Source organism: Bufo bufo, chromosome 5, assembly GCF_905171765.1.
Source record: "Bufo bufo chromosome 5, aBufBuf1.1, whole genome shotgun sequence".
Taxonomy (NCBI): Eukaryota; Metazoa; Chordata; class Amphibia; order Anura; family Bufonidae; genus Bufo; species Bufo bufo.
Window position 1 is genome coordinate 478197015 of NC_053393.1, and position 19730 is coordinate 478216744.

The 19730-nt window shown below is 46.3% G+C and overlaps 1 protein-coding gene across 1 annotated transcript in view; it reads right to left on the reverse strand.

Moving 5' to 3' along the window:
• PAXIP1 (PAX interacting protein 1) overlaps window positions 1-8381 on the reverse strand; it is a 70623-nt gene extending 62242 nt beyond the window's left edge. Inside the window, exon 1 of the mRNA XM_040434147.1 lies at window positions 7914-8381. Within this exon, the coding sequence (XP_040290081.1) occupies window positions 7914-7994 (81 nt within the window). The 5' untranslated portion in view covers window positions 7995-8381. The remainder of the gene's footprint in view (window positions 1-7913) is intronic.
• Between the last annotated feature and the right edge of the window lie 11349 nt (window positions 8382-19730).

Here is a 19730-nt window from a genome sequence, read left to right on the forward strand (position 1 = left end):
GCCAGGCTTCATTCTAAGGACATGCTCAGATGGGAAAAATAGGAAGAACCACCTGTCAATCAAGTCCCTTCAGAGCAGAGAACTTATTGCCAAAGCCAGCGTCTTCAGTACATGGGAGGTAGGAAGACTAAGAATTTCCCCAGCTACAGCTATGCATACAGTCAATTGTAGAACTGATGCTATGCTGCTTAGTGGTGCTTCATATTATGCTGGGATTTCCTGCTCCGAGTGGGGGAAAGATCTGCCCGACTAGGTTTAGGTATGAACATGTACACATTACATGCAGGTTTTTTTTAGGTAGTAGAGGTTTTAAATTGTTAAAAACCCCTATTAAACTTTAGAATCAAAGGTGATTTTAAGGGATCTTGTCACCAACCTGACCGGTTTAAAACCGATTACATAGTTCAGCAGGACACAAAGACATGACACAGATGGTACCTTTGTTTCGTTTTTCAGATCATCCAAAAAGAAGTTTTTATTATATGCTAATGAGCTGTCACAAGTGCCCAGGTGCAGAGTTTGCTGAAAGTGGCCAACTCCGCCCCTCAGTAAACTCCGGCCAGCCCTGTGACATCATATTTCCCTATAGGCCGTTCGCGCATTGCTGCCGGGTCCGGGCAGATCTTCTGCCTTCTCTCAGCTCACCACGCCAGGGCTCCAGATGGCGACCAAAATGTCGCCCTTTTGCAATTCTAAGTTGCATTGGCGACCAAGACTTTGTAGTCTTGTCGCCATTAGCGCCTAGACCCTTCGCTGTTCTGCCTCTTTAAGAAGAAAGGGCTTTCATCCAGCAGACACACGCGAGTTGCACTGACTTGGCACGCGCTGCTCTCAGCGCGCGCCATGTTCTCCTCAGCAGCACAGGAGAGAAGGAGGCCGTCCCTCTCCCCTGTGCCGCTGCCACCAATGGACTGATAACAGGGATGAGGAGGGGAGGGGCTGTGGCCACTGCGCCACCAATGAATATCGTTTATGCCTGAATACAAACACAGGCTGTGAGTGCCGGCCATATCCCATACCCGGCCTCTATGACTGCGCTCTGCGATCCGCCACAATTAACCCCTCAGGTGCGGCACCTGAGTGGTTAGTTGAGGCGGATCGCAGAGCGCAGTCATAGAGGCCGGGTATGGGATATGGCCGGCACTCACAGCCTGTGTTTGTATTCAGGAATAAACTAAACTCACTTAAGGCTCCATTCACACGTCCGCAATTGTGGACAAGAACAGGCATATTCTATTAGTGCCGGCAATGTGCGGTCCGCAAAATGCGGAACGCACATTGCCACTGTCCGTGTTTTGCGGATCCGCAAAACACGTTGCGGATGTGTGAATGGAGCCTAAATGAATGTGTTAATTACATTCATTGGTGGCGCAGTGCGCCCCCCCACTAGTATAACTATTATAATCATTGGTGGCGCAGTGACCACAGGTGCCCCCCCCGCACATTATTATATTCATTGTTGGCAGTGGCCACAGGGTCCCCTCCTCATTTGTGGTGGCAGTGACAGCTTCTGATCGGAGCCCCAGCAGTGTAATCCTGGGGCTCCGATCGGTTACCATGGCAGCCAGGATGCTACTGAAGTCATCCATGGCTGCCATGGTAATCTCCCTGCTGCTGTGTGTACTATGTACAGGGCAGCAGGGAGAGTGTGAGGTCCTATTCACCCTGATAGAGTTCTATTAGGGTGAATAGGACAAGGGATTAAAAGTAAAAAAGTCATCAGTATAAAAGACTTGTAAAACCCATTTAAGGGGATGTTCACTTCAAATTGTGAACCTTCAGTCACATCCGATGGAAGGCTGTGATGTATCCCATTGTGGTAGGCCTATATGGTCACCTTAAAAAGAAGAATTGTGATGGCACACTCGCATTTGGTTTGAACTAAAAGGTATTTATTATTGTTGATTAAAATCTACTTGACCACTGAGGAAGGGACTAGAAAGTGTCCCGAAACGCGTCTGGTCTGGGGAAGCAGTGAGGACTATAAAGAACACAGGGATTTGAACTGAAAATTACTTGTTCCAGCCAAAGAATACACGGCGAAAATATTTCCAACAGCGGTATTCTTAAAATTCCTTACAGCCAACAAGACTGGCCAATCAGGAACCCGGAACCGTGTGACGTCAGGCTGCATCATTATCACGTGCAGCATCACATGGTAAGGCAAGTGATCACGTGGGACGCCACGCAGGTCCTAGCAGGACGGAGGACAACTGAAGAGTGGTAAAGTAGATGAACTCTTTACTGTCCATCCGCAATTTAATATATGTACTTTTTTACTGATAACGGCTGTATCCAATAAGACAATCTGGAAAGACTACTGGTGAATTTCAGTGAATTGAAAACCTGTCAAGAGCGACGCTCTCTCTTTAAAAGGCGGGTGATCTAATACTTGGAAACCCTGTGAATACAAGACTTAACACATTCTGCGTCCACTATTGCAGGTCATTTATAGTGTTTCAAAACAAGAACACTGCTTTTATGCTTTTTAACTTTCTTGTAAACTTTCTTTTATGCTAATATTTTGGTTGCGCACAATATATATCTTCACTCAATTGAGTATTTTTTACACCATCCTTTTTTGACCTATTTACTTTATTGGATTCTTTCACATGCCAATATATTGAACACCCTTCAGGAACATCACTACTTTACAGGACTGAACCAATATATCCTGAAGGACCTGTGTGATCTTTTATAGACTTTGTTATAGTCACTGAAATTGAATTAATTTTTTGAACAATTTAATATCAGCCGCATTCTCTGGGACGCATTGATCCCATTGATCATTGACCATCCTTATTATATATCCCAGGTCAACCAGACCTCATCCCAAATAACGACCACGATTTGTCACTTTACCATTTTTATTTACCTTTCAATTACTTAATTTTTACATATTTATTCTCAACAAATAACATTTTAATCAACAATAATAAATAGCTTTTAGTTCAAATCAAATGCGAGTGTGCCATCACAATTCTTCTTCTTTTTAATCTACCAAACCCCTACGGTTTTTAGGTGTACCGGTGATGGAGCACCTCTATCCATATTGGCCAACTGGTGAGCCACAGAGGCACTCTATTCTATATGGTCACCTCCGCCACCCAGTCTATACACGTCTGCCCCTTGTGCGGATGACATTACACATCCACATCTATTCCGCTATGGTGCCCAGTCCGTCCCGGAGCTACTGTGCTTTTTACCTCTGCTGGAAACTCTCCAATGATGTAACTGTCCATACATGACCAGTAACATCACTAAAGCTTAAAGGGGTCATCCGACACTAACAAATGCTCCCCCATAAGCCGGACCCCTCACAGGGAATATACTTAGCCCGCTCCCTGCGTCGCTCCTGATCCGCAGCTGCTTCTCCCCGTGCGTGGATGAAAACATCCGGTGTAGGGGGGGGGGGGGAAGCAGCCAATGGCAGGCGGGGACGAGGACCCATCTGCCATTGACTGCTCCCTCCCTACACCGGATGTGTTCATCCACGCACGGGGAGAAGCAGCTGCGGCCGTGCGGTGATCAGGAGCGGCGCAGGCAGCCAGGTAAGTAGAATCAGTGTGAGGGGCCCGGGCATATGGGGGGCTATTTCAAGCCTCGGATAACCACTTTAAGACAACACTAATAGGAAATATGGATAAGGGCTCACGCACACGACCATGGTTTTAGTCTGCATACGGACAAGGATAGGACTGTTCTATTATGGGCCCGACGTTCCATTCCGCATAAGGCTACTCTCACACTTGCATTTTTGTTTTCCGGTATTGTGATCTGGCAGAGGGTCTCAATACCGGAAAAAAACGTGTCCATTTAGTCCACATGCATTCTGAGGACCGGAGAGAGGTCAGTTCATTGATGTCTTCTGTTCCGGCAGCATTCCGTTTTGTAACCGGACACAAAACTGCTGCAAGCTGCGGTTTTGTGTCCTGTCATAAAAAATAAAATAAAAATACAAAAATTAAAAAAACTGATCCGGTACTGAAAACAACGTAAGTCAGTGATGATGGATCCGTTTTTTATGGAGCCTAAGAAACCATACCCATCACCTATTGACTTTCATTGTATTTAGTGACGGATCTGTTTATTTCCATTTTGGTTTTACACAACCGCATCCTGATGTGCAAAACCAAAACGGATCCGTTCAATTCCGGTATTGAGAGCTCTGCTGGATGTGTGAAAGTGGCCTAACACACAAGGCTGGTATCCGTGTTTTGCCAATCCGCATGAACCCTAACAGAGGAGTGACCCTCTCACTCAGGACCCCTCTCTCCGAGACCCCGCTCACTAAGAGTGTGGCAGACCGACACATTACGTGGTGTACCGATAGCATGTAATGGTACATGTAGAAGCAAGGAAAATTAAAGGGTTACTCCTAACTCACCCAAGCATGGCTTAGATTGGAATAACCCTGGGAGGCTTGTGTGGCCAGAGTGATGGAAACAGCCTACGTGGTTTCAGTGGCTCCCATCCACTTTTAAGGATGTCACAGAAGCCCCGTACCACAGCCCACTCCACTGCTTCTGTAAATCTGGCCAAGGCATACAAGGGTTACTCTGATCTCCCTGATCATGTTCTTGTGATCAGCAGGGGCCGCAGACATTTAGGGGGTCATTTACTATCCAGAAATACGCCTATATTAGGCATATTTCTGGCACAAAGTTGTGCCCCAATCTGCAAGTTTTCCCGGCTCAGGCCAGGTCTAAAAAAAGGAAGCATGGCGGGGCCGGGAAGCCCATCTCATTCATCATTTTTCACTCCTGTTTTGGTGTAGATGACTAAAAGTAAGGCTACTTTCACACTTGCGGCAGAGAGATCCGGCAAGCAGTTCCGTCACCGGAACTGCCTGCCGGATCAGGCAAAATGTATGCTAACTGATGGCATTAGTAAGACTGATCAGGATCCTGATCAGTCGAAAAAAATGCCTTGAAATGCCGGATCCGTCTTTCCGGTGTCATCCAGCAAAAACGGATCCGGCATTTATTTTTTCAGTCTGCGCATGCGCATACCGGAAGGACGGATCCGGCATTCCGGTATTCTGAATGCCGGATCCGGCACTAATACATTACTATGGGAAAAAATGCCTGATCCGGCATTCAGGCAAGTCTTCAGTTTTTTTAGCTGGAGATAAAACCGTAGCATGCTGCGGTTTTTTCTTTTGCCTGATCAGTCAAAACGACTGAACTGAAGACATCCTGATGCAAACTGAACGGATTACTCTCCATTCAGAATGCATGGGGACATACCTGATCAGTTCTTTTCCGGTGTAGAGCCCCTGTGACGGAACTCTATGCCGGAAAAGAACAACGCAAGTGTGAAAGTAGCCTTAGCCGCCTCTTCATAACGCCGGCGGATCCACTGCCAGCTACAGGGGTTATTAAGACAAGCGTCTAAAACACTGGTCTTAATAAATGACCCCCTTATTTGTCTTCTCAGAACAAGACCTTTAATTCCCAGAAAACGTAAAGGTGTTAAGTTTGGCTTTCCCCGGTGACAGCAGCAGATAGACCTGTACCCGCTGGGCACGTCCATGTGACAAGCTCTGGTGCTCCAAAGTTCTTTTCCTAACAGTAGGACCTTCCAGAACTGCGGCGGATGCTCCGCTAGGCCCCTCTCTCTCAGTCTCTCTGCAGTGCTATGGTCCCCGTCAGAACGCCAAACCCCTAAGCGGATGCTGACTGACCCCATCACAAGTCGGTGACAACAGGCTCCATGCAGCAGAGGCCACAACATCTAAGCATCCGGACAGTCACACCATGCAAGGCATTGGTCACTTCACGGTGACAGGACATTTCTAGGGAGGAACAAGGGGTCGTCTGCAATTTACTTTTTTCTTAGTCTACTTTCACACTGGTGTTTTGGTTTCCGTTTGTGAGATCCGTTCACGGCTCTCACACGGTCCAAAATAGATCAGTTTTGCCCTAATGTATTCTGAATGGAAAAGGATCCGCTCAGAATGCATCAGTTTGCTTCTGTTCCGCTCTGGAGGCTGCTTGCAGCGTTTTGGTGTCCGTTTGATTAAACTGAGCCAAACGGATCCGTTCTGACACACAATGTAAGTCAATGGGGACGGATCCGTTTTCTCTCCCATTCACTTTCAATGGCGTTCATGACCGATCCGTTTTAGCTATGTTACAGATAATACAAAAGGATCCGTTCATGACGGATACATGCGGTTGTATTATTGTAACGGATCCGTTTTTGCAAATCCATGACGGATCCGCCCAAAACGCAAGTGTGAAAGTAGCCTTAAACTCCCTCCTCAAACCTGTCCAACCTAACATTTCTGCACAGAACAGAAGATGCCGAGATCTCATGAAAAGCCGGAGAACCCCTTTAAGGGTACATGCACACATGACAGAAAAGTCTGCTGAGGATGTGACCATGTATTGCCTGCTTTTTGTTTTGCTGTGAAAACGGCTGCGGATTTCTCGTCTCCATTTAAAAGGATGAGATCAGTGGAAGGCATGGACGGCAGCTTCACGGTACAGATATCTGCACCGCAGGTCGATGACATGGTCTCATCTCAGACATTGATGGCATATCGCTACAATATGTCAGACCGTCTCACCACTTGAACCAGCTTCTGACACCTATCTCCAGAGCACGCACCCCCGAAGTGAAGGAGCGGACCCTGCGCAAGCGCAGCCCCCACCGCAGTGAAGGAGCGGACGTTGCGCAAGCGCAGCCCCCCCGAAGGGAAGGAGCGGACGCTGCGCAAGCACAGCCCCCCCCGAAGTGAAGGAGTAAACTCTGCGCAAGCGCACCCCCCCCCGAAGTGAAGGAGCGGATGCTGCACAAGCGCAGCCCCCCCCCCAAAGTGAAGGAGCAGACGCTGCACAAGCGCAGCCCCCCCCGAAGTGAAGGAGCGGACGCTGCACAAGCGCAGCCCCCCCGAAGGGAAGGAGCGGACGCTGCGCAAGCACAGCCCCCCCCGAAGGGAAGGAGCGGACGCTGCGCAAGCACACCCCCCCCCGAAGTGAAGGAGTAAACTCTGCGCAAGCGCACCCCCCCGAAGTGAAGGAGCGGACGCTGCACAAGCGCAGCCCCCCTCCCCCCCAAAGTGAAGGAGCAGACGCTGCACAAGCGCAGGCCCCCCCCCCCGAAGTGAAGGAGCGGATGCTGCACAAGCGCAGCCCCCAACGAGAGATCAAGTAGCGGACGCTGCGCAAGCGCAGCCCCCCCCCGAAGTGAAGGAGCGGATGCTGCACAAGCGCAGCCCCCAACGAGAGATCAAGTAGCGGACGCTGCGCAAGCGCAGCCCCCCCCCGAAGTGAGTTTTGAAAACCGTTGTGGGCATGCTCAGCTATTTACATCAGTCCCATAGAACGAATGGAGCGGTGGCTGAGCCTGCAGGATGCGCGCTCCATTCACTATCTAGCTGCGCACGCTCCGCTATTTTTCCAAACTCCTATTGAAGTGAATGGACGGGGGGCCGCACACAAGGTCTCCTTTGCTTTGGGGATCCCATTCTGGAGATAGGAGCAGATCCCAGAGGTTATGGCAATAAGCCCTCAATGTCTGAGATGAAACAACCCCTTTAAAACCTCATCCACTTTGTCCTTGCAAGGTAACCGCCATGTGTGAACATCCCCTTTGATTCCAGAGACACAATAACCCCCATCATCTGCTGCCATCACTTCAAGTCCAGGAGACTCAATCAACTTCTGCTCTCAGGGAGTCACTATTTAGCAGGAAGTGCACGCCCTGCGTCATCCGCGCCGCATCTCTTCTCAGGATCACTATGTGGCAGCCACTAAACATCCCATAACGGGAGTCGTGAGCGGCAGCTGAGACACAACAGGCCGGGACACGAGCGCGTGTGACGGGAAGCCCCCCGGATCACACACCGGCCCTGCCTAGTCCTGCCCGGAGCCCCGCACGCGGTGTAGTCCCCCCGATCTGTCTACCTGAGGATCCAGGTCCCCCACGAGGTAAAACTTCACATCCTTGAACATGTCCTCCGGAACTTTCAGCTCGGTGTCCGCCATGACGGCGGCGGCAGAAGGGGGTCTTTAGCCTGGTCTCCTGCGAGTAACGTGTATTACATTCCCCTCACCGGTCACTTTCAGGCGGGAATCAATGAGGGGGTCAGGGGAAGGCTCCACACCGTCACCAAGATGCGGAGATCGCGCCGCGGCACCAACTATCCCTGACCTAGGGGTGGCCGCTTTGCGTGCAGTACGTATGTGGGCTGCTCATTCACTTGGAACCGCCGCTTCACATCCTACTCTCCGGCCTGCTTTACTTTACTCACTTATATTAAAAATGATCTATATCAGAGGTTGTGAAATGGGTTTATGGTTTGCTTCATCGTGAGAAATCCCCCTCCTCAGAGCACGTTGGTACATTCTGAGGAGAGGGCGGGGCCTGGGCGGCTGTCCTATAAACAAAAAGCAGCGCGGGGAAGGCGCCTTTATAAGAGGTCACTAGCGCGCGATTACCTCACTCGGCTGCTGGAAGTCGGTGGAGACGAGGAGCTGGTCTGCTGGAACGTGGAGATTGATTAGCGTTTATTTATTTATTATTATATATATATATATATAATATATATATTTCTTTGCGTTATTGAAGCCCCTGTTCACATGTCTGACTGCTTTCTCCACGGGAAATATTAGCATGTGTTGACACAGACGGTTGTTACTGTTCTTACTACTGGGTGCTTCAAGATTTTTTTTCTTTTCTTTTGAGGATTTTATTTTTTAGGGAAAACCACTAGGTCCAGATGGTGGAAGTCTGGGAAATATTGTGGGGACATGGATTACTTTTTTATTTTTTTGGCATTTTTCATCCTGAGATATAATAATGAATCCTGCCAGGAAGAAAGCCAGCTGGTAAAACACTATGGCCAGAATGGGTGACTACGGGATCTCCAAGCACGGTTCTCTGGGAATTTTAAGAAGATAAACTTACTTAAAATACTTAAATATTAGTTTATTATAAATATATTCCCTAGTACTTTTCATTAGTTGTAATGGCTTGTTCTGTCTAGGGAGCTAGTAGGAGAAATAAAATGGCTGCCATCCTTTTAGTACACACAAAACCTGTCCCCCCCCAGAGATTAGTGACCTATCCTGAGAAAAGGCTATTAACCCCTTAAGGACCGGGCTCATTTTCACCTTAAGGACCAGGCCATTTTTTGGAAATCTGACCAGTGTCACTTTAAGTGCTAATAACTTTAAAACGCTTTGACTTATCCAGGCCATTCTGAGATTGTTTTTTCGTCACATATTGTACTTCATGACACTGGTAAAATGAAGTCAAAAAAATTATTTTTTTTGCACAAAAAAATACCTAATTTACCAAAAATTTGGAAAAATTTCAAAGTTTCAGTTTCTCTACTTCTGTAATACATAGTAATACCCCAAAAAATTGTGATGACTTTACATTCCTCATATGTCTACTTCATGTGTGAATTGTTTTGGGAATGATATTTTATTTTTTGGGGATGTTATAAGGCTTAGAAGTTTAGAAGCAAATCTTGAAATTTTTCAGAAATTTACAAAAACTAAATTTTTAGGGACCAGTTCAGGTCTGAAGTCTATTTGCGAGGCTTACATAATAGAAACCACCCAAAAATGACCCCATCTAAGAAACTACACCCCTCAAGGTATTCAAAACTGATTTTGCATACATTATTAACCCTTTAGGTGTTGCACAAGAGTTATTGGCAAATGGGGATGAAATTTGAGAATTTCATTTTTTTGCCTAATTTTCAATTTTAACCCATTTTTTCCACTAACAAAGCAAGGGTTAACAGCCAAACAAGACTGTATCTTTATTGCCCTGACTCTGCTGTTTACAGAAACACCCCATATGTGGCCGTAAACTACTGTACGGGCACACAGTAGGGCGTAGAGGGAAAGGTGCGCCGTTTGGTTTTTGGAAGGCTGATTTTGCTGGACTGTTTTTTTGACACCATGTCCCATTTGAAGCCCCCCTGATGCACCCCTAGAGTAGAAACTCCATAAAAGTGACCCCATCTAAGAAACTACACCCCTCAAGGTATTCAAAACTGATTTTACATACGTTGTTAACCCTTTAGGTGTTGCACAAGATTTAATGGAAAATAGAGACACAATTTCAAAATTTCAAATTTTTGTCAGATTTTCCATTTTAACATTTTTTTTCCAGTTACAAAGCAAGGGTTAACAGCCAAACAAAACTCATTATTTATGGCCCTGATTCTGTAGTTTACAGAAACACCCCATATGTGGTCGTAAACTGCTGTACGGGCACACGGCAGGGCGCAGAAGGAAAGGAATGCCATAAGGTTTTTGGAAGGCAGATTTTGCTGGACTGGTTTTTTTGACACCATGTCCCATTTGAAGCCCCCCTGATGCACCCCTAGAGTGGAAACTCCAAAAAAGTGACTCCATTTTAGAAACTACGGGATAGGGTGGCAGTTTTGTTGGTACTAGTTTAGGGTGCATATGATTTTTGGTTGCTCTATATTACACTTTTTGTGCAGCAAGGTAACAAGAAATAGCTTTTTTGGCACTTTTTTTTTTTGTTATTTACAACATTCATCTGACAGGTTAGATCATGGGGTAATTTTATAGAGCAGGTTGTCACGGACGCGGCGATACCTAATATGTATACCTTTTTTTTTTTTTATGTAAGTTTTATACAATAACTTCATTTTTAAAACCAAAAAAATGTTTGTGTCTCCATAGTCTAAGAGCCATAGTTTTTTCAGTTTTTGGGCGATTATCTTGAGTAGGGTCTCATTTTTTGCGGGATGAGATGACGGTTTGATTGGCACTATTTTGGGGTGCATATTACTTTTTGATCGCTTGCTATTACACTTTTTGTGACGTAAGATGGCAAAAAATGGCTTTTTTTTACACTGTTTTTATTTTTTTACGGTGGTCGTCTGAGGGGTTAGGTCATGTGATATTTTTATAGAGCCGGTCGATACGGACGCGGCGATACCTAATATGTATACTTTTTTTTTTATTTATGTAAGTTTTACACAATGATTTCATTTTTGAAACAAAAAAAAAATCATGTTAGTGTTTCCATAGTCTAAGAGCCATAGTTTTTTCAGCTTTTGGGCGATTATCTTGAGTAGGGTCTCATTTTTTGCGGGATGAGATGACCGTTTGATTGGTACTATTTTGGCGTACATGCGACTTTTTTGATCACTTTTATTACCTTTTTTGGGAAGTAAGGTGGGCAAAATTTCAATTTTCTCATAGTTTTTATTTTATTTTTATGGGGTTCACCGTGCGGGGAAAGTAACATGACCATTTTATAGATCAGGTCGTTACGGACGCGGCGATACCTAATATGTGTAGTTTATTTTATTTTTTTAATTTTTATTCAGTGATAAAAAAAATTTTCTTAACTTTTTTCACTTTTTTTTTACATTTTTTTTGACCCAGACCCGCTTGGTTCTTGAAGATCCAGTGGGTCTGATGTCTGTATAATACAGTACAGTACAATATATATTGTTCTGTACTGTATTTTACTTACACTGAACAGATCTATGCTTTCAGCATAGATCTGTTCAGCACCATGGACAGCAGGACGCCTGAGCAGGCGTCCTGTTGCCATGGGAACCCTCCCCGTCTGCTCAGAACTTCGCAGACGGGGAAGGGTAAGCACGGGGCTAAGGGGGGCTCTCTCCCTCTCCATCGGGGGGCTGCAAAGGCACAGCAGCCCCCCGATGGAGAGGGAGGGAGCTCCCTGACCGATGACAGATAACTTTTTCCATACAGTGGTCCGTACGGACCGCGGTATGGAAAGGGTTAAACGGCTGACATCTGCACAGATGTCAGCCGTTTATACCAGGGTGCCAGCAATGTGCTGGCACCCTGGTATAACCACTAGAAGCCAACGATCATTCATGGGGAGGCGGGCGGGGGATCGCGATCCCGCCTGCCGCACCGCCTCCCGCAACGCCCCCACCGCCTGCGACACCCCCCCCCCGCACCACCCGCCGGCATCAAATCATGCAGGGGTGCAGGGGGTGGGTGAAAAATATAGATTATAGGCACTCAAAAGTTTCTGATCCCCGCGGTCAGGGACCGCGGGCATCAGAAACTGCAAAAAGCGCAGCAAACCGCAGGTCTGAATTGACCTGCGGTTTGCTGCGATCGCCGACACGGGGGGGGGGGGGGGGGTCACATCACCCCCCCGGCGTTGTCACAGGATGCCGCCCGTTCCGTTTAACCCCTCGGGCGCCGGAATCCCGATTTAAAAGTTAGGACGTACCGGTACGTCCTTGGTCCTTAAGGACTCGGGAAATGGGGCGTACCGGTATGTCCTTAAGGGGTTAATGTCTGCTGGCACTAAGGGTGGGCTCACATCATATGTCTCCAATCTGTTTAACGTATACAAAAATGTATACGTTAAACGGATGCCTTGAACTGGAGCCATATAGTGGCATCTGTTCACTATAGTTTTATTTATGTTTTCCGGACTCTGCAGGATACAAGAACTTGGTGAATTATTTTTATTTTTTTCTTCTAACGTGTATGTCAAATGGAGCCATAAAACGTGATGTGGACCCACCCTAGCTGGTCTCCATCTGCCAGGTTCCAGTGGTATGTCGGCACATGAACACTGCATCCAATCACTGACTGTAGTGCTGATGTTTTTAGTGTAACAAAAACCTCTGTGGCTGGATTACCACTTTAATGGATTTTTTTTAACCCCTTAATGACCAGGCCTGTTTTGGGCCTTAAAGGGACACTGACAGGCCCAATAAGCATAATTATCTATATATATGCATGCACAGGTCTTCTAATGTGTATTAAAAACATATAAGTATAACCCCTGTCCACCTTATAAATACAGCAAACTCATGTTTTATAACCTGATGTAATCGCTCTTCTTTATGCAAAAAGGGCGTCGTTTCAGCTTCACTTCTGCCCAGCCAGCCGCGCCCCAACCGCCGTTTTGAAGCGCCGCCCAGCTCGTCAATATTCACTTTGCTGGGCGGCTTCTGCTGTCCCCGACGTTCCGAGATCCCGCGCATGCCCGATAGAAAGCTATGGGCATCGGACTCCCTTTCAGCTTCTGCGCATGTGCCCGGCACCCTCACTCTCCGGGATCACATCGCGCCTGCGTCCCCTCTGCTTCTTTGAGGCCGCTTCAGCCTCTCCATTCTTTGCCTGCGCCGGGCACAATTGGCCAGCACACACAAGCCGCCCAGCGAAGTGAATATCGATGAGCTGGGCGGCGGTTGGGGCGCGGCTGGCTGGGCAGAAGTGAAGCTGAAACGCCGCCCCTTGGGCAGAAAGAAGAGCGATTACATCAGGTTATAAAACATGAGTTTGCTGTATTTATAAGGTGGACAGGGGTTATACTTATATGTTTTTAATACACATTAGAAGACCTGTGCATGCATATATGTAGATAATTATGCATGAGCTTTCAGAAAAGTTTGCTTTATACAAACATACCTGTGAAGGAATTTTGTATATTTTTTTTCCTCTTCCCTAATGTCTCTTTTCGGCTGTATCATTCCCTGTTTCAGTTACACAACTAGATGCATTTCTCTCACAAGCAGGGAGTGTCACCCTTCTGTGGAATCTGTCAGTACTGTACTGCTGTTGATGTCCTTTCCCTCATTTCCCACCATGTTTTTCAGCTCTGGAGGTCACGCTTACAGAAAGGCAGTGTTGTAGCAGTTCTTTTATCAGGGTCTCGGATAGCTCTGACATGCCCCCACTTCTCTGCTGTCCTCTTAGTCTGTTACTAGGGAGAGATCTTGCCTGACAATAGGCAGTGGACTGCAACTTTGGTGGAAGTGAGACCCCTAGTGACCATGACATTACAGCTTTTTTTTTTTTCCTGTGTGGATGCAGGCAGATTTTTGGAGGATCGTTTGCATTGCTGGCTTAATTTTGGCAGAATAAATCTGCAATACAACATTAAGCTAAACTCGCACAGCAAAATCAGCGGCAGAAACTTCAGTAGCAGATTACTAGCTGAAAAGCGGTCACTTTTCTTGGCAGATTTCTAATTTGGAGGTGGTTTTAGAAGAGCATTTGGTTGAGGTTTCTCTACATCATTGACTTTTATGAAATCTACAATTAAATCTGCTTCCAAGAAGTAACACTGAAAAAACCTTGACTATTTTACACTGTGAAAAGGTTTGGACTTTTTGACATTGAAGTCTCTGGGAAAACTTTTGGTTGTAGATTTAGCAGCTGATAATGCCAGGTTTTCATTACTGAATCGGTGGCAGATTTTAGCTGTGTGACCTTACACTTAGGGCGCATTCAAAAGACAAATACCGACCATATGCGTTCTGCAGTTTGTGGACCGCACATGGCTGCAACTACATTAGAAAAATAGGACGTGCTCTATCTTTTCTATGGGACCACGGACAATGTGCTGTCCACATCTTTTGCGGACCTATAGAAATGAATGGGTCCGCATTCGTTCCGCAAAATTGCGGAGCTGATGTGGACTCATTCGTATGGCCATCTGAATGAGCCCCTAAAGAACTGAAGATCTAGGCCTGTGGGTTGTATTATAGTGTACTGTCCTCTTCTGTGTTTGATTAGTTTAGTGTCATTTGCAAAAAAAATTATTTTACTGTACAAGCCTTCTACAAGATCATTAATAAATATATTGAAGAGAATAGGGCCCAGAACTGGCCCCTGAGGTACCCCACTAGTGACAGTGACCTAATCTGAGTGTGTACCGTTAATAACCACCATCTGTTTTCTATTACTGAGCCAGTTACTTGGGCCTCTTGCACACAAACTGTTTTATTTTCCGTTTTGCGGCCCGTTTTTTCAGTTCCGTATATGGAACCATTCATTTAAATGGGTCAGCAAAAAAAAAGGAATGTACTCGGTATGGCTTCCATTTTTCTGTTCTAACATAGAGCATGTCCTATTGTCCGCAAACCACACTCCGTGACTCTATTCAAGTCAAAGGGTCCGCAATAAAACGGAATGCATACGGAACACATCTGTATGTCATCCTTTTTTTGCGGATCAATGCTTAGGAAATGCTAGGCCCAGCCCACTGTGGCCATGTGTTCTGTGTGTACAAACTAGGAAGTGAGCACATGTGCAGGTCCAGAACCCACCCCCAAGCTGTCTGACTTGGTTGCTAAGCAACAAGATGGATGTTACAAAACTCCTCTCCCTCATACAGGAGCGTCCCCAGCTGTGGGACACGAGCAGATCAGTACCATGATCGGATTGGGAAGGAGCCTGGCTGGGAGGAGGTCACAAAGGAGATGCTCCATAGAGAATGGGAGAAGGCCAATTTGTCTAAGGCTACTTTCACACTCGCGTTTGGTGCCGATCCGTCTTGGATCCGTTCAGATAATACACCCGCATGCAGAATGGATCCGTTTGTATTATCTGTAACATAGCCAAGACGGATCAGTCTTAAACACTGTTGAAAGTCAATGGAGGACGGATCCGTTTTCTATTGTGCCAGATTGTGTCATAGAAAACGGATCCGTCCCCATTGACTTATATTGTGTGCCAGGACGGATCCGTTTGGCTCAGTTTTATCACACGGATACCAAAACGCTGTAAGCAGCCTCCAAAGCGGAATGGAGACTGATTGGAGGCAAACTGATGCATTCTGAGCGGATCCTTATCCGTTCAGAATGCATTAGGGCAGGGGTCTGCAACCTTTAAGACATAAAGAGCCACTTGGACCCGTTTCCGAAAAGAAAAAAAAAACTGGGAGCCGCAAAACCATTGCAACATAAAACAAATCTAACACTGCATATATTGTTTCTTACCTTAATGCTATATACAGGATCGTGCAGTTAGCTGTCAATCTGAAGAAAAAAAGGACTTTTTCACTTAACAATGTAAAATATATTTTTGCACATTAATAGCTAATTAAAATATTTAATTTACCTGGTTAATGGGATTTTTGCTCCTGAACCTCAGTGCACAGTGTCTGCACATCAGGGCTGTAAGACGTCACCTTCATTTTTACACAGGCTTGCAAGCTGTCACCTGTGAGGCGTGATCGATGTTTGTTTTTAATATAGTTCATGTTGGAGAAGACCTGCTCACATACATATGTGGAGCCGAAGATCGACAGCACTCCAAATGCATACTTTTTCATGTTTATATAAGTGTTGGGGATGGCATTCCATGTTTCGAATACAAGTTTGTCCTGTTTGGGAAGGTTTTCAATATCAGTCCATTTATGATTCTGAGCCAGAATGGCCTTCTGACAGGCAACATCCTCAAGAGTAGCGGTCAAGCATTTGAACTTGGACACCCATAGATCTTTGTCGGCTATATCGGCCAATTCCATCTCAAGATCAGGTTGACTTACACCTGCAAATGCAGTCATATTCAATAGGGATGGATCGATCTCCAGGGGAGTGACAGGGAAGGATAATGTGGTTTTTTCCTCTCTGAACTCACAGAATCGTTTCCCAAATGAACTTTGCATTGCGGTGATTGCAGACTTGAAATATTCCAAATTGATTGCATCATGTCTGATGGTGGACACTTAGGCCTAATGCCCACGGCCATTTTCCACGTCCGTGTGCGGACCGTGGAAACCCGGCCTGGCCTTTCTGTGCCGGCCTGAGTGCACGGCGTCATGGAAACCCATGACGCCGTGCACTCAGGCTGGCACAGAAAGGCCAGGCCGGGTTTCCACAGTCCGCACACAGACTTGGAAAACGGCCGTGGGCATTAGGCCTTACAGGGGTGTGTTAGCTGTTTGTAATTAGTGACAAGACAGTCTGATGATCTGAATGCTGAAGTTAAAAAGAGCTGCCTGCATACCTGCAATGATAAGGAGGAAGGGGGGCAGGGGCCCCTGTGCCCTCCTTTACTTCAGGACAGCTCTTTTTAACTTCAGAATTCAGAGACCATTCATTATCAACATCAGTATCATGCCATCTCATAATTATATAGCTTTTTCCCTTATGATGGTACGTTTAAAATTTAGGTTTTAGGGGCAGCCAGCACACACTGTCAGACTCAGAACAGCAACAGGTCAGGCAGGCAGCTGTTCTGTTACAGCCCTGCAACAGGTACTCACTGTGGACAGGCAGTAGGCTGAGTGGGCAGTGGGGCACAGCCACAGTCTCAGAGTCCAGGCCAGGGGAGTCAGTGGAGACCAGTCCAGAAGATGAGATGAGGCACAGAGGCAGGTCCAGGTGACAGGTCCAGGAGCATCATCAGGCCAGGCACCCAGGTCCAAGAAAAGAGGTCCATTCCAGTGGCACCACTCTCCACTCCAGTAGTCCCACCACAGCGCAGGCAGGCTGGGGCGCACAGGCTGGCAGTGACTCGCAGCCGCTCCAGACTGATTTCGGGCAGTCAGTGTCAGTCTCTCAGAGCGGGAAACTGACTGGCACCGGCGCCGCGGCGGGAGTCGGGACCACTCCCCCTCCTCTTTTAATGCCTGTTAGGGCTAAGTTACACCTATTGTTCCTGTACCTACCAATAACTAAGACATAACTTTTAATAGATACTGCTACTAATACTTAAATAAGTGACTAAATAAACTAAATGGTTAAAACTTCCAGCGTCCGCTGGCCTTTCAATCTCAGTTTAGAGTGCCCTGTCAGGATGTCGCCTGACCAGGGTTATATGCTACTGTGTGATTCCACACTAGTGTCTAACTGGCTGCGCGCTGCCAGTTTCAACTTGTAGACACTGTGTGACTACTGAACACAGTAGTAGGAGGCTTCAGCGGTATGCCGAGTTAAAATTAGAGGCTCACACTGCCCCCCGACATGTTTCGCCGTGTACCGGCGTCTTCAGGGGTAAGGGCAGAGAGTACACGCCGGTACACGGCGAAACATGTCGGGGGGCAGTGTGAGCCTCTAATTTTAACTCGGCATACCGCTGAAGCCTCCTACTACTGTGTTCAGTAGTCACACAGTGTCTACAAGTTGAAACTGGCAGCGCGCAGCCAGTTAGACACTAGTGTGGAATCACACAGTAGCATATAACCCTGGTCAGGCGACATCCTGACAGGGCACTCTAAACTGAGATTGAAAGGCCAGCGGACGCTGGAAGTTTTAACCATTTAGTTTATTTAGTCACTTATTTAAGTATTAGTAGCAGTATCTATTAAAAGTTATGTCTTAGTTATTGGTAGGTACAGGAACAATAGGTGTAACTTAGCCCTAACAGGCATTAAAAGTAATAAATTGTTGCACAATACACCTTATCCTTGTACTTAAAGGGAATAGTTTTTAGTTATTGAAGCACTCCCCCTCCTCCTCCCTAGATTCCAGTAATAGGCCGGCCCCATCCACCGCGCAGAGCGGCCTCTCTTATCTGCGACTGACAGATCCCTACGCCACTGGTGCCTGGTGACGTCAGGCCGCCTGCGTGTGAGGCACTGGGCAGTGTTCTCCGGAGCCGCGGCAAAGGTGAAAAAGAGCCGCATGCGGCTCTGGAGCCGCGGGTTGCCGACCCCCGCATTAGGGCAAAACTGATCTATTTTGGAACGTGTGAGAGCCCTGAACGGATCTCGCAAACGGAAACCAAAACGCGAGTGTGAAAGTAGCCTCAAAGGCGCAGATTAGGTAAGCCAACCCATGTGTGTATGTCTGCTCCTTTATAAAGTGTGTTAGTTATGTAAAAACTGATGCACTCGTGTATTTATATGTGAGTTCTGAAAAATAGGCCATGTTTGCACTAGGAGGATGTTTTGTTCTTTTATAGTAAATGTCACCTTCCACAGCACTAGATAGTCTTGTATGGCAGCAGCCTTGTCCGCCGGTGTCTCCTGCTTTTCTCAAACTATAGTTCCCAGCATGCCGTGCTGTGGGCCGATCTGTTTATGACGTCTGTACATGCTTTGAGTAGTAGTTTATAGACGGCTGTAGAGCAGCCTATTGTCAGATTTTTTATTTTTTTTTTCATGTTAAAAATCATTCACCCAGAGTCGGATTATGTATTATGTCCAATACATATCTGCTAAAGTATTTAGGCCTCATGTATTGGCATTTATTATAAATGATATCAGCTGATAAAAGTAAACATCTTTGTCATGTAAATATATGATAATTGTGTTTACAGGGCCTTTAAATGTATATGGCCAAAATACTGAATATAGAACATGTCTATACAGTCGTGGCCAAAAGTTTTGAGAATGACATAAATATTGGAAATTGGAAAAGTTGCTGCTTAAGTTTTTATAATAGCAATTTGCATATACTCCCGAATGTTATGAAGAGTGATCAGATGAATTGCATAGTCCTTCTTTGCCATGAAAATTAACTTAATCCCCAAAAAACCTTTCCACTGCATTTCATTGCTGTCATTAAAGGACCTGCTGAGATCATTTCAGTAATCGTCTTGTTAACTCAGGTGAGAATGTTGACGAGCACAAGGCTGGAGATCATTATGTCAAGCTGATTGGGTTAAAATGGCAGACTTGACATGTTAAAAGGAGGGTGATGCTTGAAATCATTGTTCTTCCATTGTTAACCATGGTGACCTGCAAAGAAACTCGTGCAGCCATCATTGCGTTGCATAAAAATGGCTTCACAGGCAAGGATATTGTGGCTACTAAGATTGCATCTCAATCAACAATTTATAGGATCATCAAGAACTTCAAGGAAAGAGGTTCAATTCTTGTTAAGAAGGCTTCAGGGCGCCCAAGAAAGTCCAGCAAGCGCCAGGATCGTCTCCTAAAGAGGATTCGGCTGCGGGATCGGAGTGCCACCAGTGCAGAGCTTGCTCAGGAATGGTAGCAGGCAGTTGTGAGCGCATCTGCACGCAAAGTGAGGCAAAGACTTTTGGAAGATG